The following is a 20686-nucleotide window of genomic DNA, read 5'->3' as shown; positions in this document are numbered from 1 at the left end:
GCTTGAGCCTAACTGCCTGCTCTATCAGAATGATGTGACCACATTAAAGTCAACTGTTGGAAAACTAACTTAGAGTCAAGAGTAGATTAACAGCCTCAAAAGAAATTAGATTCATGATTGAACTGAGGATAACATGACACCCTATTGGGTTGAAACAGGAGGCTTCCTCCCTTTAGTAGGTTTCTGGGCTTCTGACATAGTGCTGTCATGGATGAGAACCAGCTAAATGTAGCAGCTATAGGGAAATCTGCCCCCAAGAATCTACTCCTCTCTTTTTGGCTGTGAGTGTAGAAAATTAAGAGTTAACTGTGGGGCCCAGTGGTATATTTTGCTTTTTTGTTTAGCATGTTAGAAGTATCATGGATACTGTGAAAAGCTCAGAAAGGCTGCTGGCATAGCTCTTAGGACATTCCAGAAGTACTGAGGACCTTTCCAAGATGGTTGGGTGCCCCTCTCTGCTCTGTATACTGTAGCTTCTGAGTGTAGCCTGTGATGGGTCAGATGCTGGGTAACTATGTGAAGCCTTCAACTTGGTCCCTTAACTAAAGTGAGTAACTTTACTTCTGGGTTGGTGGTAAGGAATACCAGCTTTGTTTTGTTCTTTCTTGGACTGCCCCCAAGGGCTGGAATGGGGATAAGTTCATGTTTGAGTGATTGAAATTCCAAGTCAACAATCCTTATCACAAACTATTAAGATCATATGTATTTCATAAATCAAAACTTTTGAATATTAGAAAGGCAGTACAGTGCATGTAGAGTATTGTGCATATACTGCCAGTGGGGTTTGAGATAGCACCCCGTACTCAAAATACACTATTTTTATGGAAAAATGCATGAATATTTACCATAAGTGTATTAAACTAAGTCTGTTAATTGCCTCAGCTCAGTTCAAGTCATATTTTCCCACCAAGTTAGCTTTGAAAAAAACTGACTTTGAGAGCTTTTCTGATTTGGTGATTGCCTATAATGGATTGTGGACCTGTACTTGTCATTAGCTTTTTACTTTTAATCAAATTGATCCACAGAGGGAAAGGCACATTCTCAATGGATATTTCCTTGGAAGTTTCTCTGATGAAATATTGTGTAGGTGATGGCTCCTGCCTGTGTTTGTTTCATATTCTTTTGTCTTACTCTTTGCAGGGATTCAAGTAGGTGTCTTTTCTTATATTGTTTTTCCTTATAGTATCCTTTCCTTCTAAATGTGTGCTCTGATAGAACCAAAGTAGCAAATGCTAAAGAATATACACATGACAAAGCCAAACAAGTCTGTAATGTGGATAATCTGTATTAATAAATGCTCACAAGATAGGGACATATATTGATTATATTATAAACTACACCATTAAATCACTGTAGGTGAAATAACTCCAAAAATGTGCATTCATTTTTTGTCAGTCCTTAGTCCTGCTAAATGTCTCTGACTTCAGGCCAAGGTCAAACATTCAGCATATCTGACTGCCAGGAGTGGTTGAATCTCCTGGGTGTTAAATGTGCAGTTTCCCAAAGTCTCAGACTTCTGGAATCAGCATTCGTAATGGAGGAACCCAGCAAGTCTCATGTTTAATAAGTGATCTGCAGACATTTCTTTGTCCCTCTGGAGAACCAGTGCTCGAGTAAAGGTCAATCTGTCACAGCTCTGAAGGCTGTAATCCAGGCCTAGGTCAAATGAAGTAGCATTGGACTGATTTGTCTCTTAGGACAAAGTTCTTTTTGTTTGGTTTGAACTGGATGGAGAATAGAAGAAAAAAAAATGACTCAGTCATGTTTAGAAACAAACCAATTCAATGTGGGGGTAGGAAAAATAATTTTCTTTCTACCCTTCTAGGTTTTTGCCTGAGATGCCCTTGTTATAAAAGACATATTTACAAAAGAAAAACAAACAGCTGTTGAATAAAATATATACCTCTGCTGTACATGGGAGAGACACAGTGGAACAGAGTAACTCCTTGAAATGGTCTAAGCCATCTCCTTAAATACCGTCTCCCGCTAGAGATAAAGGGAGATGTTGGGGAGGGAGGCGTGACTTATGGGAAATGGCAAAGAAAAAGCACAGTAAACAATAGTAAGGTTGTTACACAGATTTAAGTCCTTGCCTTCTACATGGAAGAGCTTCTAGAGATTTAGTCATCCTCCTCTTCCTGGTACTCAGAGGGAAACACCCATACAAATGGAGTTTCCTTTAGTAATGTAAATGTCCCTTACAAAAGGATAACTTCTACTCAGTTTTCAGAGCTTTTTCTGTGTCTGCTGTTTCTTAAAAATAGTCAGCCTAATATAATCCTTAGGCCAAAGAGACATATTTTTGCTCCCTTTCAAAATCAAAGGGAGGTGGAGAGCCTAGGGGTGACAATATTGATTGGGCTGCCAGATAAATACAGGATACCTAGTTAAATGTTAATGTCAGCTAAGCATTGAATAATGTTCTAATATAAATATATCCTAAATATTGCATGTAACATAAGTATACTAAAACATTATTCTTTGTTTATATGAAATTCATGTTTAACTGGGCATCCGGCATTTTTATTTGCTAAATCTGAATGCTGGGTATTGATTAACTCACAATCTTCATAGGAGGTAAACCAGATGACATTTATGTACTTGTTCTTTTATTTAAAATATATTTTATTTCATTGATTATGCCATTATAGCTGTCCCATTTTTTATCTCCTTTATTTCCCTCCACCCTGTACACCCCTCCCACCATCATTCCCCCACCTTAGTTCATGTCCATGGGTCATACATATAAATTCTTTGGCTTCTCCAATTCCCATACTATTCTTAACCTCCCCTGTCTATTTTGTACCTACCATTTATGCTACTTATTCCCTGTGCCTTTCCCCCTATTCTTCCCCCTCCCCCTCCCCACTGATAACACTCCATGTGATATCCATTTCTGTGTATCTGTTCCTGTTCTAGTTGTTCGCTTAGTTTGTTTTAGTTTTTTACCTTTTTTTAGGTTCGGTTGTTGAAAATTGTGAGTTTGTTGTCATTTTACTATTCGTATTTTTTATCTTCTTCTTTATCTTAGATAAGTCCCTTTAACATTTCAATATAATAAGGACTTGTTGATGATGAACTCCTTTAATTTTACCTTATGTGGGAAGCACTTTATCTGCCCTTCCATTCTAACTGATAGCTTTGCTGGATAGAGTAGTTTTGGATGTAGGCCCTTGCCTTTCATGACTTTGAATTCTTCTTTCCAGCCCCTTCTTGCATGCAAGGTTTCTTTTGAGAAATCAGCTGATAGTCTTATGGGCAATCCTTTGTAGATAACTCTCCATTTCTCTTGCTGCTTTTAAAATTCTCTCCTCTTTAATCTTGGGTAATGTAATTATGATGTGCCTTGGTGTGTGCTTCCTTGGGTCCAACTTCTTGGGACTCTCTGAGCTTCCTGGACTTCCTGGAAGTCTATTTCCTTTGCCAGATTGGGAAAGTTCTCCTTCATTATTTGTTCAAATATGTTTTCCATCTCTTCCTCTCTCTTTTTTCTTTCTGGTACCCCTGTGATTCGGATGTTGGAACATTTAAGGTTGCCCCGGAGGTTCCTAAGCCTCTCTTCATTTTTTTGAATTCTTATTTCTTCATTCTGTTCTGATTGAATATTTTATTTCTTCCTTGTGGTCCAAACCGTTGATTTGAGTTCTGGTTTCCTTCCTGTCACTGTTGGCTCCCTGTATATTTTCCTTTATTTCACTTTTCATAGCCTTCACTTTTTCCTCTATTTTGTGACTGTACTCAACCATATCAGTGAGCATCCTGATTACCAGTGTTTTGAACTGTGCATCTGATAGGTTGGCTGTCTCTTTATCCTTTAGTTGTATTTTTTCTGGAGCTTTTACCTGTTCTTTCATTTGGGCCATATTTTTTTGTTTTGGCATGCCTGTTACATAGTTATGGGTTGGAGCTTTAGGTGTTCATCAGGGCAGGGCAACCCACTTCGCTGCATGTGGGGGAGGGATCTGAGAGGGAACAATGGTGCATGCTCAACTCTCTGCAGACTTTCAGGCACTTCTTCTGCTACCCACAAGCAGATTGGACCCTTCTGGTGCTGATTCCTGGATGGGTGGGTTTGTGTACGTTCTAGGATCCTGAGAATCTCTCCAAGGAACTCTCCTGTAAGGCTGGGAGTTTCTCCTGCTACCTCAACCCCCACAGGTTTTTTCAGTCAGAGGTTTTGAGGCTTTATTTCCCCGCTCTGTAACCCTGGGTTGTGTGGTCTGTCTCGCACCCCAGTTGTTCCTCCTGGTGTATCTGCATGGAAATGTGGGACTGCCCACACTGCCAGCCGCTGCCTTGCCACTGGTCCTCTTCACCTGGCTGCCGGTCTCTGCCCCTCCTGGTAGTCTGTATGAATGTTTCTTCTTCAACTCCTTGGTTGTTGGACTTCCATACAGTTCAGTTTTCTATCCATCTGGTTTTTGTTTTTAAATTTGTTGTTGTCCTTCTTCTGGTTGTGCTAGGAGGCAAAGTGTATATACCTATGCTTCCATCTTGGCCAGAAGTCTGTGTACTTGTCCTATGTTCAAAATCTCTTTGTATTTGTCTTGGGTTGAAAGATTCTCTGACTGGCTACTTGTCTCCTATTGAGGTGTTGAAAACTGAGTCTTATTTTAGAGGTTAAGAGGAAGTGTTCCAGAGTTTAAGAGGGCCTAAGAAAGGTTTCTCTGTCTCCTTCCCTTACTCTCCATCTCTGACCCTCTCCCTCCCATTGCACACACATACACATTCAAACATACACACATTTAGATGCATTTGCAAACACAAACATGTTTAGAAAACTACCTGCTTGCCTTTTTAATTTTTATATTACATTTTCTGTGTTAGGATTTGGTGCTTGTTGTTGTTATTGTTATTGTTGTTGTTGTTGTTGTTGTTGTTGTTGTTGTTATTATTATTATTATTATTATTATTATTAAGGAATCATTGTCTGACTGGATCTAACATTTCTTTTAATACTCATACTGAATTCATTTTCCATTGCAGATTTTTCTCCTGGCCTGCCCTCCATGTCCGGGAGCTATCATCATCTTCAAGTAAGGGAAAATTGGTTTTTACACTGTTGCCACTGCTATTCAGACTGCTTTGTCTGTTTGATAACCTAGGATGATGGGCTCATTGCTGTGAAAGCCATGGGCCTGCACTGCTTTGTCTCTATGCATCCCAAGGGACAAAAGTCTGTGAGGTCTCAGTGAAACAGGAATCTATTGTATGTGGAGATCTGGCTTTTGTCAAGCCCTGACAAATCCTTTTTAGCTATTCCTTGTGGTAGTGGTTTATTGCCAAGGCCTGCTCCCTTGGAAGTTTGCTGCCTTCCTAAACTTCTGCTTGAGAGCAAGCTGGGGACAAGACATTTTATCTCATCTCAAGATTCTTTTCTTTATGGTCCTGTCACTTCAGTGAGGATATGTCTTCACTTTGAAGGCCTTTGTTGTTGTGTTTTATGTTTTTTTTTTTCCCTTTAAAGTGAGGAGAGAAAAATATCACCTTATTACAAGTCCTGGCTTTCTTAAAAATAGCAAGCATTAAATCCATTAAAGTGAATTTCAGGCAAATTGTGTTTATCTGAAGGCAAGTTTGCTTAAATAAAATTCTTAAGAGTCCTGGAACCTTTATTGCAACTATAAGTTTTGACAATCTCATTTATTAAGCCTTTCTTAGAGTTGCTAATGGGAAGCCAAATTGACCGAATTAATGTCATCTCTTTTCTCCTTCCCTGACCCCATTTTGGAGCTCTTCCTAACCAGTGAAATGGCCACAGGCCAGGGGCAGGGGACAGGAAGTAAAGAGCCCAGAAGATCCTTGGATAATTGAGAGTGATATAAATGGCTTTCTGATATACTGAAATCATTAAAGTGTTATGTAGAGGAAAATATACTATATTTGCTGCTTTAAATAGCTTCTTGCAGTGGCCACCCAGTCTCTTGGCTTTGGTGAGTAACTTTCTGCTGAATGAGGGGTAATGGAATTTGATTTCATGTATCTCCCACTTGGACAGCTCCTGAGTAAAAGGGGTATTTAACACGGTTTCCTTCCTTGATTTTCCAAAATGAGCTCTATTTTTTAGTGTGATGTTTTCAAAGTAACATATATTCATTTTATTTCTTTATTATGAAGGTAAAATTCTCATTATAGAAAATGCAGGGACATATAAGAAGAAAATAAACATCACCTTTAATCCTATCATTAAGAGATAATTTTTGTTATTTCATTTCTTAATAAGGAGAGATCCCCTTTAGCATTTTTACTGTATCTTGTCTAAACTTAATTCATTTTATATATACCATATTTTGCTGTGTATAATGTGTACTTTTTTCACCCAAATTATTGAGGGAAAAATAAGAATGTGCATTATACATAGGTAGTACTAGTTCTGTATCTATATTAACAGTTTTTACTTGTTATGTATGTTTATGTGTTAAAAGTGGAACTCTAGAAAGCAATAATGATATTCATATGCAAAACAATACCCTGGAATAGAATAATCGGTTTTGTTTCTAAATATAAATAAGTAAATAATTGAATTAAAAAATTAAAATGAGATTTTTTTTTCTGAAAGTTTGGGAGAAAAACGTGGGTGTGCATTATCCTCGGCAAAAATATGGTTCATTTTATACATAAAATACATAAATATTACTGCTGGATTTCTTTTTTTATAGTTGCCTTTTTTTTCCTTTTCCTTGTTTTGTTTGGCTCCTCTATGTTTCCATGACGTCCTTGTATATTAACATACAAGTATGTATCCTTTCATATTTTTTCATGTTCATATGTGTATACAGACACATACACAATTACACAGGTTTTTGTTCATTATTTTATAAACATAGAATTTTATATATAATTTAATACATTTTGCTTTTTTCACTCAACAGTATCTCATTGAATTCTATCAAAGTCTATTGGTATAGATCTTACTCTTTTAAAACAAGGGTTCAGAATATTTTATAGAGGTACAACAACCTATTTAGCCATTCTCCTATTAATGAACACTTACATTCGTTCTTTCCAGATTTCTGCCACTGTAATCAATACTGAAATACACATCCTTGTGCATATGCCCTTATATACTGGTGCTATATACAAAAATTTATATGTACACATATACACACATGTGAATTGTTATATATAAATGTATATATATATTGATGTATTTGTCCATATTGATTTACAAAAACAGGCTATTATAATTTACCTTTTGTATGTAATATATGAGATTATTCTTTTCTTCATATCCTTAGCAGCATAAGGTGTTATAGTTCTTTTATAATTTTATAATTTACTGGATGAATTTCCTTGATTACTAATGTATTTCATTACTATACTTTTTTGTCCAATTAAATTTGCTTTTTGAATTATCTGTTCACATTATCTGCCCATTTTTATGGGTTTTTATATTTTTCTTAATTTGTAACACCTCTTCGGATATTTTAGTTATTGGCTCTTTGTCTATCATTGTTATAGATAATCTCTCCCAAATCTGTATGTGTTGAAAAATATACCATTCGCTAATGGTATATTTTTTCCACATTTTTTTTTTACTTTTTCATATCCAAATGACTCTTATTATGTAAGTTCTGGTTTCCAGCCTTGGTTAAGACTATTTTCTTTTTTTTTTTTTTAAAGATTTTATTTGTTTATTTTTAGAGGGAAAGGGAGGGAGATAGACAGAAACAGAGAGAGAAACATCAATGTGCGGTTGCTGGGGGTTATGGCCTGCAACCCAGGCATGTGCCCTGGCTGGGAATCGAACCTGGGACACTTTGGTTCCCAGTCCGTGCTCAATCCACTGAGCTATGCCAGCCAGGGCTAAGACTATTTTCTTAAAGGTGGATAACCAGTTATAGTAGCATAAGATATGAAATAATCCCTACTATTCCCTGTGAACTGAACTACCTACCATCTTTGTCATCTCATGAACTTTTTAAAATTCAATTTATTGGGGTGACATTGGCTAATAAAATTATATGGATTTCAGATGTACAATTCTATAATACATCACTTGTATATTGTATGGTGTGTTCACTATCCAAAGTCAATCTCCTTCCACTATCATAAATTCACCCTTCATCCTCTTCTACCTCCCCCACAGTCCTCTTTCCCTATGGTAATCACCATACTGTTGTCTGTATAAGGTTTTTTTGTTTGTTTGTTTAGTCTCTTCACCTTTTTTCCCCAGCCCTCTAATCCCCACCCCTCTAATGGCTGTCAGTCTGTCCTCTGATTCTATGAGTCTGTTTATATTTTGTTAGTTTATTTTGTTCATTAGATTTCACATATAAGTGAAATCATATGGTGTTTGTCTTTCTCTGACTGGCTTTATTTCACTTAGCATAATACTCTCCAGGTCCATCTATGCTGTGGCAAAAGGTAAGATTTCTTTTTTATGGCTGAGTAGTATTCCATTGTGTAAATGTACCCATGCTTTTTTATACACTAATATACTGATGGAAACATGGGCTACTTTCAAATCTTGGCTATTCCAAGTACTGCTGCAGAGAACATAGGATGTATATATTCTTTTGAATTAATGTTTTTGCATTTCTTTGTATATAGTCCCAGAATTTATTTTGCTGGGTCATAAGATAGTTTCATTCTTCCTTTTTTTTATTGTTGTTCAGTTACAATTGTCCTCATTATCTCCCCATTACTCTCCTCGGCCCTCCCCTCCCCCACCTCCCACATTCAATCCTATCCCCCATTGTCTTTGCCCATGGGTCCTTTATACATGTTCCTTGGAAACCCTTCCCCTTCTTTCCCCCGTTATCCCCCTCCCACCACTCCTCTGGTCACTGTCAATTCTTTATTTCCATGTCTCTGGTTCTATTTTGCTTGCTTGTTTGTTTGTTGATTACGTTCCACTTACAGATGGGTTCATATGGTATTTGTCTTTCACAGCCTGGCATACTTCACTAAGCATAATACTCTCCAGACAGTTCCATTTTTAAATGTTGAGGGAACTCTATACTCTTTTCTACACTGGATGTACAAGTCTGCATTCCCACCAACAGTGCATGAGGGTTCTTTTTTCTCCCCATTTGAGCCGACACTTGTTGTTTGTTGATTTATTGATGATAGGCAGTCTGACAGACGTGAGTTCATATCTCACTGTGGTTTTAACTTGTATTTCTCTGATGATTAGTGATGTTGAGCATCTTTATTGGCCATCTGTATGTCCTCTTTGGAGAAGTGTCTATTCAGGTCCTTTGGCCATTTTTTAATTAGATTGTTTGTTATTTTGGTGTTGAGTTGTATAAGTTCTTTATAAACTTTGGATATTAACCCCTTATGAGTTGTACCATTGGTGTATAAGTTCTCCCATTTAGTAGATTTTTCATTTTGTTCATGATTTCCTTTCCTGTGCAAAAAATTTTTAGTTTGATGTAGTCCCATTTATTTATTTTATCTTTTGTTTACCTTGCCTGAGGGGATATATCAGAAAAAAAATGTTGGTATGAGAAATGTTCAAGATTTTACTGCTTATCTTTTCTTTTAAGATTTGTATGGTTTTGAGTCTAATATTTAAGTCTTTAATCCATTTTGAGTTTATTCTTGTGTATGGTGTATAACAAGGTGGTATAGTTTATTTTTTCTTGTATGTGTCTGTCCATTTTTCTCAACAATTTATTGAATAGTATTTTGTTACCCCATTGTATCTTCCTGCCTCCTCTGTCAAATATTAATTGGCTATAAAGGTGTGCATTTATCTCAGGGCTCTCTATTCTGTTCCATTGGTCTATGTGTCTGTTCTTATGCCACTCCCAGGCTCTTTTGATTAATATAGACTTGTAGTACAGTTTGATATCAGGTAACATGATTCCTCCATCTGTTCCATCTAAAATTTTGAAGCATTTGTTCTATTTCTGTAAAATGTGTCATTGGAATCTTGATAGGAATTGCATTCAATCTATAGATTGCTTTGGGTAGCATGGACATTTTAATGATGTTAATTCTTCCTATCCACTAACACAGTATATGCTTCCCCTTATTTGTATCTTCTTCATTTTCTTTATTTAGTGTCTTATAATTTTTCAAGTACAGGTTTTTTATATCCTTGGTTAAATTTATTGCCAGATATTTTTGAAGCAATTGTAAATGGGATTGTTTCTGCTAGTTTATTATTGGTATATAGAAATGCAAATGATTTCTGGATATTTATTTTGTATTCTGCTACTTTACTGAATCCATTTATCAGTTGTAGTAGTTTTTTGGTGGAATCTTTAGGGTTGTCTAAATACAGTATCATGTCATCTGCAACTAATGACAGTTTTACTTCTTCTTTCCAATGTGGGTGCCTTTTATTTCTTCTTGTGACTACTGTGGCTAGGACTTCTAGTACTATGTTGAATAAGGAGAGATGAAAGTGGATATCCCTGTCTTTTCCCGATCTTTAGGGGAATGCTTGTAGGTTTTGCCCATTCTCTATGGTTTTTTGGCTGTGGGTTTGTCATATATGGCCTTTATTATGTTTAAGTATGTTCTCTCTATTCCCACTTTGCTGAGAGTTTTTCAAATCATAAATGGGAGCTGGATTTTATCCATGCTTTCTCCACAACTTTTATATGACCATATGATTTTTATACTTCATTTTTTATGTGGTGTATCACACTTATTGATTTGCAATATTGTACCAGCCTTGCATCCCCAGAATAAATCCCAAGTATCATGGTGTATGATGTTTTGAATGTATTCCTGGATTGGTTTGCTAATATTTTGTTGAGGACTTCAGCATTTGTGTTCATCAGAGATATTGGACTATACTTTTATTTTTTTGTAGTGTCCTTATCTGCTTTTGGAAATATAATGCTGGACTCATAAAATGAACTTGGAAGCCTTCCCCCTTCTTGAATTTTTGGAATAGTTTGAGAAGGAGAGTTGTTGGTTCTGCTTTGAATGTTTGATAAAATGTACCCATAAAGCCATCTGGTATAGGACTTTTGATTGTTTGGAGGTTTTTTTTTTTTATTAGTACTTCAATTTCATCAGTTTTAATTGATGTATTCCAATTTTCTGATTCTTCCTGATTCAGTTTTGAAAGATTGTATGTTTCTAGGAATTTGTATCCATTTTGTCCAGACTCTCCAGATTGTTGGTATATAGTTGTTCATAAAGTTTTTCTCACAATCCTTTGTATTTCTGTGGTGTTAGTTGTTACTTTTCCCCTTAATTTCTTGTTTATCTTTTCACAGAACCAGCTTTGATTTCATTGATCTTTTATGTTGTTTTTCTTAGAGTCTATTCTACTTATTTCTGCTCTGGTATTTATTATTTTTTCTTCCTACTCAACTGGCCTTTGTTGTGCCTTTTCTAGTTTCTTTAAATGTAAAATTAAATTGCTTATTTGAGATTTTTCTTGTTCCTTAAGGTAGACCTATAATGCTATGAATTTCATTTTTAGATGTGCTTTCATTGTGTCACATTAATTTTGGGTTATTGTATTCTCATTTTCATTTGTCTCAAGGTATCTTTTGATTTTTTCCTTGATTTCATTGTTAACCCATTCATTGTTTACTAACAGGTTATTTAGCCTCCATGTATTTCGGTGATTTTCATTTTTTTCTTTGCTTGATTTCTTGTTTAATAGCATCATGGTCCATGAATATGCTTGATATTATTTCAGACTTCTTAATTTATTGAAACTTGTTTTGTGTCTTAACATGTTCTGTCGTAGAATATGTTCCAGGTGTACTTGAAAGGAATGTATATCCTATTGTTTGAGTTTAAATTCTCTGAATGTATCAGTTAAGTCCACCTTATTTAGTGTGTCATATTTTTTGTTTGTGTGTTGATTTTCTGTCTAGAAGATCTATCCATTGAAGTCAATACAGTGTTACAATCTGCTAATATGACTGTATTACTGTTGATTTCTCCCTTTATGTCTATTGAGATTTTCTTTATATATTTAGGTGCTCCTATTTTGGATGAATAAGTGTTTACAAGAGTTACATCCTCTTATTGGAGTGTTCCATTTGTCATTGTGTAATGTCCTTCTTTGTCTCTTAGTATAGCCTTTGATTTAAAATCTATTTTTTCAGATATAATATTTCTATCCCAGGGTTTTTTTTTAAATTTCCATTTACTTTTAGTCTGTGTGTATCTTTTGTTCTGAGGTGGGTCTGTTATCTATTCAGCTACCCTATGTCTTTTGATTGGAGCATTTAAACTGTTTATATTTAAAGTGCATATTGATAAGTATGTATTATTATTGTCATTTTATTATTTTAACTGTGTTCTCTTTTTTCTTTTTTTAAAATATGGAATGCTTCACAAATTTCCCTTTCATCCTTGTACAGGGGTCATGCTACTGTATCATTTTAATTTTAGTATATGTGCTGCTGAAGTGAGCCTTTTCTTCTTCTTCCTCTTGTAGAGAAGATCCTTTAACATTTCTGCTAATACTGGGTTGGTAGTAAAGAACTCCTTTAGGTTTTTCTTGTCTGGGAAGCCCTTTATTTCTCCTTCAATTTTAAATTGAAGGAGAAATACCCAGGAGAAATATCACAATAGCCATGCTGGGTAATGTAGTTTTGGTTGTTGGTCCTTGCTTTTCATCTCTGTGAATATTTCATGCTAGTCTTTTTTGGCCTCAGGTGTTTCTTTTGATGAATCAGGTTGACAGTCTTATGGGAGCTCCCTCGTAGGTTAACTGTCATTCTCTTGCTGGTTTTCAGATTCTTTCTTTGTCTTTAACCTTTGTCATTATGGTTTGTCTTATTGGGTTCATCTTTTTGGGGACTCTCTGCACTTCCTGGACCTGTTTATCTTTTTACTTCACCATGGTAGGGAAGTTTTCAGTCATTATTTCTTTAAATAGATTCTCAATTCCTTGCTTGCTTTCTTCTGCTTCTGTTACCCCTATGATGTGGATGTTTGTATGTTTTATATTGTCCCAAATGTCCCTTAAACTATTCTCATTATTTAAAATTTTGTTTTGTTTTGGCTACTCTGGTTTTCTTGTCTTCCAAATCACTAATTCAATGCTCTGCTTCTTTTAACCTACTATTTATTCCTTCTAGTGTATTCTTCATTTCTGATATTGTATTCTTTATTTGTGACTGTTTTTTCTAGTTTCTGTGTCTTTTTTTCATGTTGTTGCAATTCTCACTAAGTTCCTTGATATCTTTTATGACCATTTTTTAAACTCTGCATCTGACAAATTGCTTACTTTCATTTCATGTAGCTCTTTTTTTAGAGCTTTCTCCTATTCTTTCGTTTGGGGCCTGTTTCTTTGTCTCCCCATTTGGCTGTCTCATTATGTTTGTTTCTATGGATTAGGTAGATAGGCTATGACTGACTCCCAGTCTTGGTAGCATGGCTTTATGTCATATGTGCCCTGTAGGACCCAGTGGTACAGTCTCCTTTATCACCTGAGTTGGGTGCTCCAGGAATGTTTCTTGTGGGCATTATGTGGGTCCTCCTGCTGTAATTTCATCTTGATTGCTATTGGCCCACTCATGCATGGTGTCTACCCTCAGGCTGGTTGAATGTGAAGATCTTTTGTGACCACGTTGTAGAAGCTGCTATGCGGATACTGACCACAAGGAACAGAATTTGCCTCAGCAGCATCTGGTGACTGCTGTGATCTCTCTTTGGATGTGCAGCTTGTGAATCTATTTGCATCCTGCTCTAATGTTGTCTGAAGCTTCTCACTGTGTGTGTTGTTTCTGGGGCCTCTCAGGACGGACTCTGCTGCAGGCCAATGTCAGATGCTTTCTGTGGTTGATCCTGGCTAACCTATTTGGGGCTACAAAGCAATCCACATTTTTTGTTCTCCTTTGGGCCTGGGTGTGCTGGGGAATGATTAAGCTGTGCATCATGTCTGGCATTTACCAGCACCAGGCCTTTGAGTAGGTCATCAAATGTCCCAAGGAATCCCAAGATCTGCCTCTGGTTGTACTCAGGTTTCATGAGGTAGATTCTTAGTGAATCACCAGGTAGGGGTGATCGGTATTCACCAGATCTATACAGTTTGAGACTCAGTCCCAGTGCTGTTTCTGAGGCCACTCAGCAAATGTCCCCAGGTGTAGCTACCACCTGCTGGATGCTTGCTTACCTTTGTAGTGGGGTGAGGTCTCAAGGACTTTTTAAGGTGAGTCTAGCAGAGTATATCAGGTCCATACAGAACAAAATTTGGCCATTTGAAGGGAAGCGTCTGCAGCAGTTAGGCATTTCCCCTATCCTAAAGCCACACAACTCAGTCTGTCCCAGATTCTTCTAGGAGTCTGATCTTAGCAGGTCAGGGTCACTGGGAGTCAGGAGAGGGGGAGATGTAGTAAGGTTTGGGGGAAGTCACAGAGATACACAACTCAGTCTGTCCCAGAATCTGCCCAGATTTTGTAAGGTGGAGGGTGTGGCTGCTAGTAACCCGGAGAGTGGGGATAGTAGATTCCCATGAGGGGTATCACCAGTCAGGTTCATGGGAAAGATGGGGAAATGACCCCAGCCCCAAAACCATACTACCCAGTCACTGACATCCACTTGGTGTGTCCAAAACTCTATAGCCCAGGCTGTTAACTCAGCATGGCACAAGCTCCACAGGGTGGTGGGATAGGGAGTGCATAGGCTGGGGCTTTTGTATTCTCCCAGCCTGATGCCACAAGGAGGGGACTGTTCCACCCCAGAAGGATGGCATCTAAGGTGTGGGAGAGGGACTCAGAACAGGGATCCTGGTGGCTGTCCTTTCAGTTCCTTCCCCAGAGCCACAGACCTCAGTTTCTCCTCACAGAACTCTCGTCCACTCTGACCTCATCATGCCAGAGCCCAGGGTAAGTAATTGTGTATGAGATTTTGAGTGTTGGCTCTTTATGAGGTTGCCTGTGTCTCTAGCAGACTTTCTATCCCTGGCAGATAGAATTCCCACTGATTTTCACAGCCAGATGTTATGTGGATACCTCTTCCTAGCTTTGGTACTCTGGGCTGGGGAATCATGTTTGGGGTTGAGACAACACACTTCTCAGGGGGAACCCCCACAACTGAGATATCTGTCCAGAATCTCAGCCACTGCCTGTGGGAGTGGGGCCTGCTCTTTTTCTGTCTCCACCCTTCCTACTAGTCTCAATGTGGCTTCTTCTGTAAATCCTTGGTTATAAGACTTCTCTTCAGCTAGTCTTCATTTGTTATTCAGGTTGTTTGCTCTATATTTTAGTTGTAATTCTGGTTTTGTACTGGGAGGATTTCAGGGTAATATCTACCTACTATGCTGCCATCACGGATCCTCCTCATAAACTTTTTATATACTAGTATAGATTTATGAATTCTCTATTCTGTTTCATCTATTTGTGTCCTGTGTACCTAAGTCATATTGGTTTATTACATTCACATAAAATATTTCTCTTGGCTATTCCTTGGCATTTTTTTTATATACAGATTTTTATATCACTTTTATTCAACCTTTACCCCCATTTGGAGTCTAATTAATATTGCATTAATATTTATATTTCAGTTTGGTGAGTGTTGATTTTTAAAAATGATATAGCCATTTTATCTAAGAAATGGTAATTTCCCTATCTGTTTAGATCTTGTCTTTCAATTATATTCAACACACACACACGCACATATATGCTGCATACTTCTCTTGATATAGTTTTTCTTAAAGAATTAGTGGCTTTTTTTCATTGTTCATTATAAGTGGAATAGTTTTGTTCTTCCCATTCTTTTTGGTTTGCTTTTCTTTTTATTTATTCTTGTTTATTCTATTATAGTTGTCCCTGTTTTTCCCCCTTTGCCCTCCTCTGTCCATCCCTCCCCCCACAGTCATCCCCACACTGTTGTCCATGTCCATGGTCATTCATACATATTCTTTGACTACTCCCTTTCCCTTTTTTTCCACCAGTACCTCCCACCTCCTTTCCTCTGGCAGCTGTCAGTTTGTTCCCTCTTTCCATGCCTTTGGTTCTGTTTTGCTCCTTAGTTTATTTTGTTTATTAAATTCCTCTTGTAAGTGAGATCGTATGGTACTTGTTTTTCACCTAGCATAATACTTAGCTTATGCTTATTTCACTTAGCATAATACTCTCCAGTTCCATCTGTGCTGTTGCAAAAGGTAGGAGTTCCTTCCTTTCTGCTGCATTGTATTCTATTGTGCAAATGTACCACAGTTTTTCGATCCACTCATTTACTGATGGGCAGTTGGGATGATTGTGACACTTCACTACTGTATGTAGAACTGCTATGAACACAGGGGTGCATAGGTTCTTTTTAATTGGTGTTTCAGGATTCTTAGGGTATAATCCCATCAGCGGAATTGCTGGATTAAAAGGAAGTTGCATTTTTAATTTTTTGAGGAAATTCCATATTGTTTTCCACAGTGGCTGCACCAGTCTGCATTCCCACCAACAGTGTACTAGTGTTCCCTTTTTGTCACTTTCTTGCCAGTACTTCTTATTTGTTGATTTATTAATGATAGTCATTCTGGCAGGTATGAGGTGATATCTCACTGTGGTTTTAATTTGCATTTATCTGATGGCTAGTGATGTTGAGATTCTTTTCAAAGGTCTATGGGCCTTCTGTATGTCCTCCTTGGAGAAGTGTCTGTTCAGGTCCTTTGCTCATTTTTTAATTGGATGGTTTGTCTTCCTGGTGTTGAATCATATGGGTTCATTATATATTTTGGACATTAAACCCTGCTCTGAGATATCATTGGCAAATACATTTTCCCATAAAGTTTGTTCCCTTTTCATTTTGATGATGGTTTCTTTAGCCATGCAGAAGCTTTTTAATTTGATGTAGTCTCATTTATTTTTTCCTTTCTTTTCCTTGCCCTAGGAGATATGTCAGCAAAAATATTGCTACCTGAGATATCTGGTATTCTATTCTCTACGTTTCTACTTGGGCTTTAATGGTATTATGACTTATGTTTAAGTCTTTTATCCATTTTGAGTTAATTCTGATGTGTGGTGTAAGTTGATGGTCTCGTTTCATTTTTTGCATGTACCAGTCCAGTTCTCCCAGCACCCTTTATTGAAGAGGGTATTTTTACTCCATTTTATGCTTGTGCCACCTTTTAAAAATATTAATTGACCATGGAGACTTTGATTCATTCTGAACTCTCTATTTTGCTCCATTGATCTATGTGTCTGTTATTATGTCAGTACCAGGCTGCTTTGAGTACAGTAGCCTTGTAGTATAGTTTGATATCAAGTATTGTGATCCCTCCAACTTTATTCTTCTTTCTCAAGATTGCCGAGGCTGTTCGGGTCTTTTTGGCTCCATATACATTTTTCAAGTATTTGTTCTAGATCTGTAAAATATCCCATTGTTACTTTAATAGTGATTGCATTGAATCTGTAGATTGCTTTGGGTAGTATGGACATTGTAATGATGCTAATTCTTCCAATACATGAACAGGGTATATGCTCCAATTATTTGTGTCTTACTCAACTTCTTTCTTTTTTAATATATTTTATTGATTATGCGATTATAGTTGTCCCATTTTCCCCCTTCACTCCCCTCCACCCTGTACATCCTCTCCCACCCATATCCCCCCCTTTAGTCATGTCCATGTGTCATACTTATAAAGTATGAGTATGAGTAATTCTTTAGCTTCTACATTTCCCATACTATTCTTACCCTCCCCCTATCTATTTTCAACCTACAATCTATGCTACTTATTCTCTCTACCTTTTCGCCCTCTCTCCTCCTCCCACTCCCCTGTTGCTAACCCTCCATGTGATCTCCATTTCTGTGGTTCTGTTCCTGTTCTAGTTGTTTGCTTAGTTTCTTTTGGTTTTGTTTTAAGTATGGTTGTTAATAATTGTGAGTTTGCTGTCCTTTTACTATACATGTTTTTTCTGTATCTTCTTTTCTTAGAAAAGTCCCTTTAACATTTCATAAAATAAAGGCTTGGTGACGATGAACTCCTTTAACTTGACCTTATCTGAAAAGCACTTTATCTTCCCTTCCATTCTAAATGAAAGCTTTGCTGGATAGAGTAATCTGGGATATAGGTCCTTGTCTTTCATGACTTGGAACACTTCTTTCCAGCCCCTTCTTGCCTGTAAGGTCTCTTTTGAGAAATCAGCTGACAGTCTGATGGGAACTCCTTTGTAGGTGACTGTCCCCTTATCTCTTGCTGCTTCTAGGATTCTCTCCTTCATTTTTACCTTGGCTAATGTAATTATGTTGTGCTTTGGTGTGTTTCTTCTTGGGTCCAACTTCTTTGGGGCTCTCTGAGCTTCCTGGATTTCCCGGAAGTCTATTTCCTTTGCCAAAATGGGGAAGTTCTCCTTTATTATTTGTTCAAATACGTGTTCAATCTGTTGCTTTTCCTCTTCCCCTTCTGCTACCCCTAAAATTCGGATGTTGGAACGTTTAAAGATGTCCTGGATGCTCTTAAGCTTCTCCTCATTTTTTTGAATTCTTATTTCTCCATTCTTTCCTGTTTGGTTGTTATTTTTCTTCCTTCTGGTCCACTCTGTTGTTTTCAGTCCCAGTTTCCTTCCCATCACTATTGGTTCTCCGTGCATCTTCCTTCATCTCTTTTATGGTAACCTGCATTTTTTCATCTAATTTGTGCCCCAAATCAACCAATTCTGTGAGCTTCCTGATCACCAGTGTTTTGAACTGTGCATCTGATAGATTGGCTATCTCTTGGTCGCTCTAAAGGATGAGTCCTGGGGCATTGATCTGTTCTTCTGTTTGAGACATGTCTCTCTCTCTCTCTCTCTCTTTCCCTCTGTCTCTCTCTTTTTTGGTCTGGTAGCTCCTGTTACGGTGAGGGGTGGAGCCTTAGATGTTCACTGGGGCTGGGCACCCCAGTTGCTAGATTGTGACATTGTAGGCGGGGGCGGGGGTAGGGGCGGGAACAATGGCGGTAGCTCCGTTCTCCTAGGACTTCAGTACCTTGTCTGGGATCATGGGTTGTGTGCTCTGCCCTGGTCCACAATCGCCACCTCACTGGGTCCGCCAGCTGCCGCTTGCGTACTCAGGGTCCACCCGCTGCGATCTTGCGTGCCCCAGATGCCTTACACACTCTTGGTTGCCTTATGCGCCCAGTCCTCCCTGTTCTCCTCGCGCCGCGACCCGTGCCGGGTGCTCCTCTCCGCCCCTCCTACCAGTCTGGATGAACGGGTCTACTTCAACTTCTTGGCTGTCTGACTTCCATTCAGATAAATTCTGTGTCAGTTCTGGGTGTTATTCTGCCTCTAAATTGTTGTTGTTCTAATCATGGTTGTGCGCGGAGGTACGGTGCATCCACCTATGCCTCCATCTTGCCGGAAGTTAATCCAATTTCTTTCTTCAGTGTTCTATAGTTTTCTGATTATAGGTCTTTTACCTCATTGGTTAAATTAATACCTAGGTACTTTATTATTTTTTTCTATAGTAAAATGGACTTTTTCTTAGTTTTTCTTTCTGATAGTTCATTGTTGATGTACAAAAATGCCATCAATTTCTGAATATTGACTTTCTATATTGCTGCATTGCCAAATTCACGTATTTGGCTGACTAGTTTTTTGGTGGAGCATGTAGAGTTTTCTGTGTACATTATCATATCATCTGCAAACAGTGATAATTTTTTTTCCTCCTTTCCAATTTGGATGCCTTTCATTTCTTCTTCTTGTCTGATCACTGTGGCTAGGACATTCAGTACTATGTTGAGTAAGAGTGGTAAAAGTGGATACCCTTGTCTTGTTCCTGATCTTAAAGGAAATGCTTTTAATTTTTGCCCATTGAGTGTAATGTTGGCAGTAGCTTTTTTTGTATATGGCTGTAATTATGTTGAGGGATTCTCCCTCTATTCCCGCTATGATTGTTTTCATCATATGTTGGTGCTGGATTTTATCAAATGCTTTTTCCACATCTATTGATATCATCATTTGATTTTTGCCTTTTGTTTTGTTTATGTGATGAATCACATTTATTGATTTGGGAACATTATACCAGCCTTGCATCCCTGGGATGAATCCCACTTGATCATGGCATATGATCTTTTTAATGTATTATTGCATCCAGTTTGCTAGTATTTTGTTGAGGATTTTCGCATCTATGTTCATTAGAGATATTGGCCTGTAATTTTCTTTCTTCATTATGCCTTATCTGGTTTTGGATTTAGGATATACTGGCTTCCTAAAAAGAGTTTGAGAATCTTCCCTCGTCTTGAATTTTTTGGAATAGATTGAGAAGGATAGGTGTTAATTGTTCTTTGAATGTTTGGTAAAATTCTCCTGTGAAGCCATCTGGTCCAGGGCTTTTGTTTGTTGGTGATTTTTTGTTTACTGCTTCAATTTTGCTGGTTTTTATTGGTCTATTCAGGTTTTCTGCTTCCTCCTGATTCAGTTTTGAAAGACTGTATGTCTAGAAATTCACATGTTTTAACCCGGTTGTCCAATTTCTTGGCACATAGATGTTCATAGTAATTTCTTACAATCCTTTGTATTTCTTTTCTTATGTTTTCAATTAATTAATTAATCAAATTACTTTATTGTTTTTCAATTACAGTTGTCTGCATTTTCTCCTCACCGCTCCCCTGCATTCCAGCCAAACCCACCTCCCTCCTTTGCTTCCTCCCTCCCTCTTGGTTTTGTGCATGTGTCCTTTACAGTAGTTCCTGAAAACCCTTCTCCCCACTTTCCCCTCACCCCTCCCCTCTGGATATTGTTAGATTGTTCTTAATTTCTATGTCTCTGTTATTTATGTTGTATCAGTTGTTATTTCTCCCCTTTCATTTCTGATTTTATTTATTTGGGTCATC

The 20686-nt window shown here is 37.6% G+C and overlaps 1 protein-coding gene and 1 pseudogene across 11 annotated transcripts in view; one reads left to right on the top strand and one right to left on the bottom strand.

Moving 5' to 3' along the window:
- TMEM164 (transmembrane protein 164) overlaps positions 1–20686 on the top strand; it is a 221006-nt gene that overhangs the window by 76171 nt on the left and 124149 nt on the right. For 10 of the 11 annotated variants that reach the window (XM_045817509.1, XM_045817511.1, XM_045817513.1 and 7 more), the window contains one exon: positions 4987–5036. The exons of the other annotated variant lie outside the window; for it this stretch is intronic. In XM_045817509.1, coding sequence (XP_045673465.1) covers positions 4987–5036 — 50 coding nt within the window. The remainder of the gene's footprint in view (positions 1–4986; positions 5037–20686) is intronic. 11 annotated transcript variants of the gene reach the window in all.
- LOC123805262 lies at positions 12246–12343 on the bottom strand (annotated as a pseudogene).

Source organism: Phyllostomus hastatus, unplaced genomic scaffold (assembly GCF_019186645.2).
Source record: "Phyllostomus hastatus isolate PE091 unplaced genomic scaffold, TTU_PhHast_1.1 phas_scaffold_28, whole genome shotgun sequence".
In the NCBI taxonomy this organism is placed as follows: domain Eukaryota; kingdom Metazoa; phylum Chordata; class Mammalia; order Chiroptera; family Phyllostomidae; genus Phyllostomus; species Phyllostomus hastatus.
The sequence above is the reverse complement of the archived record's forward strand: the minus strand, read 5'-3'. Positions and strand labels throughout refer to the sequence as shown.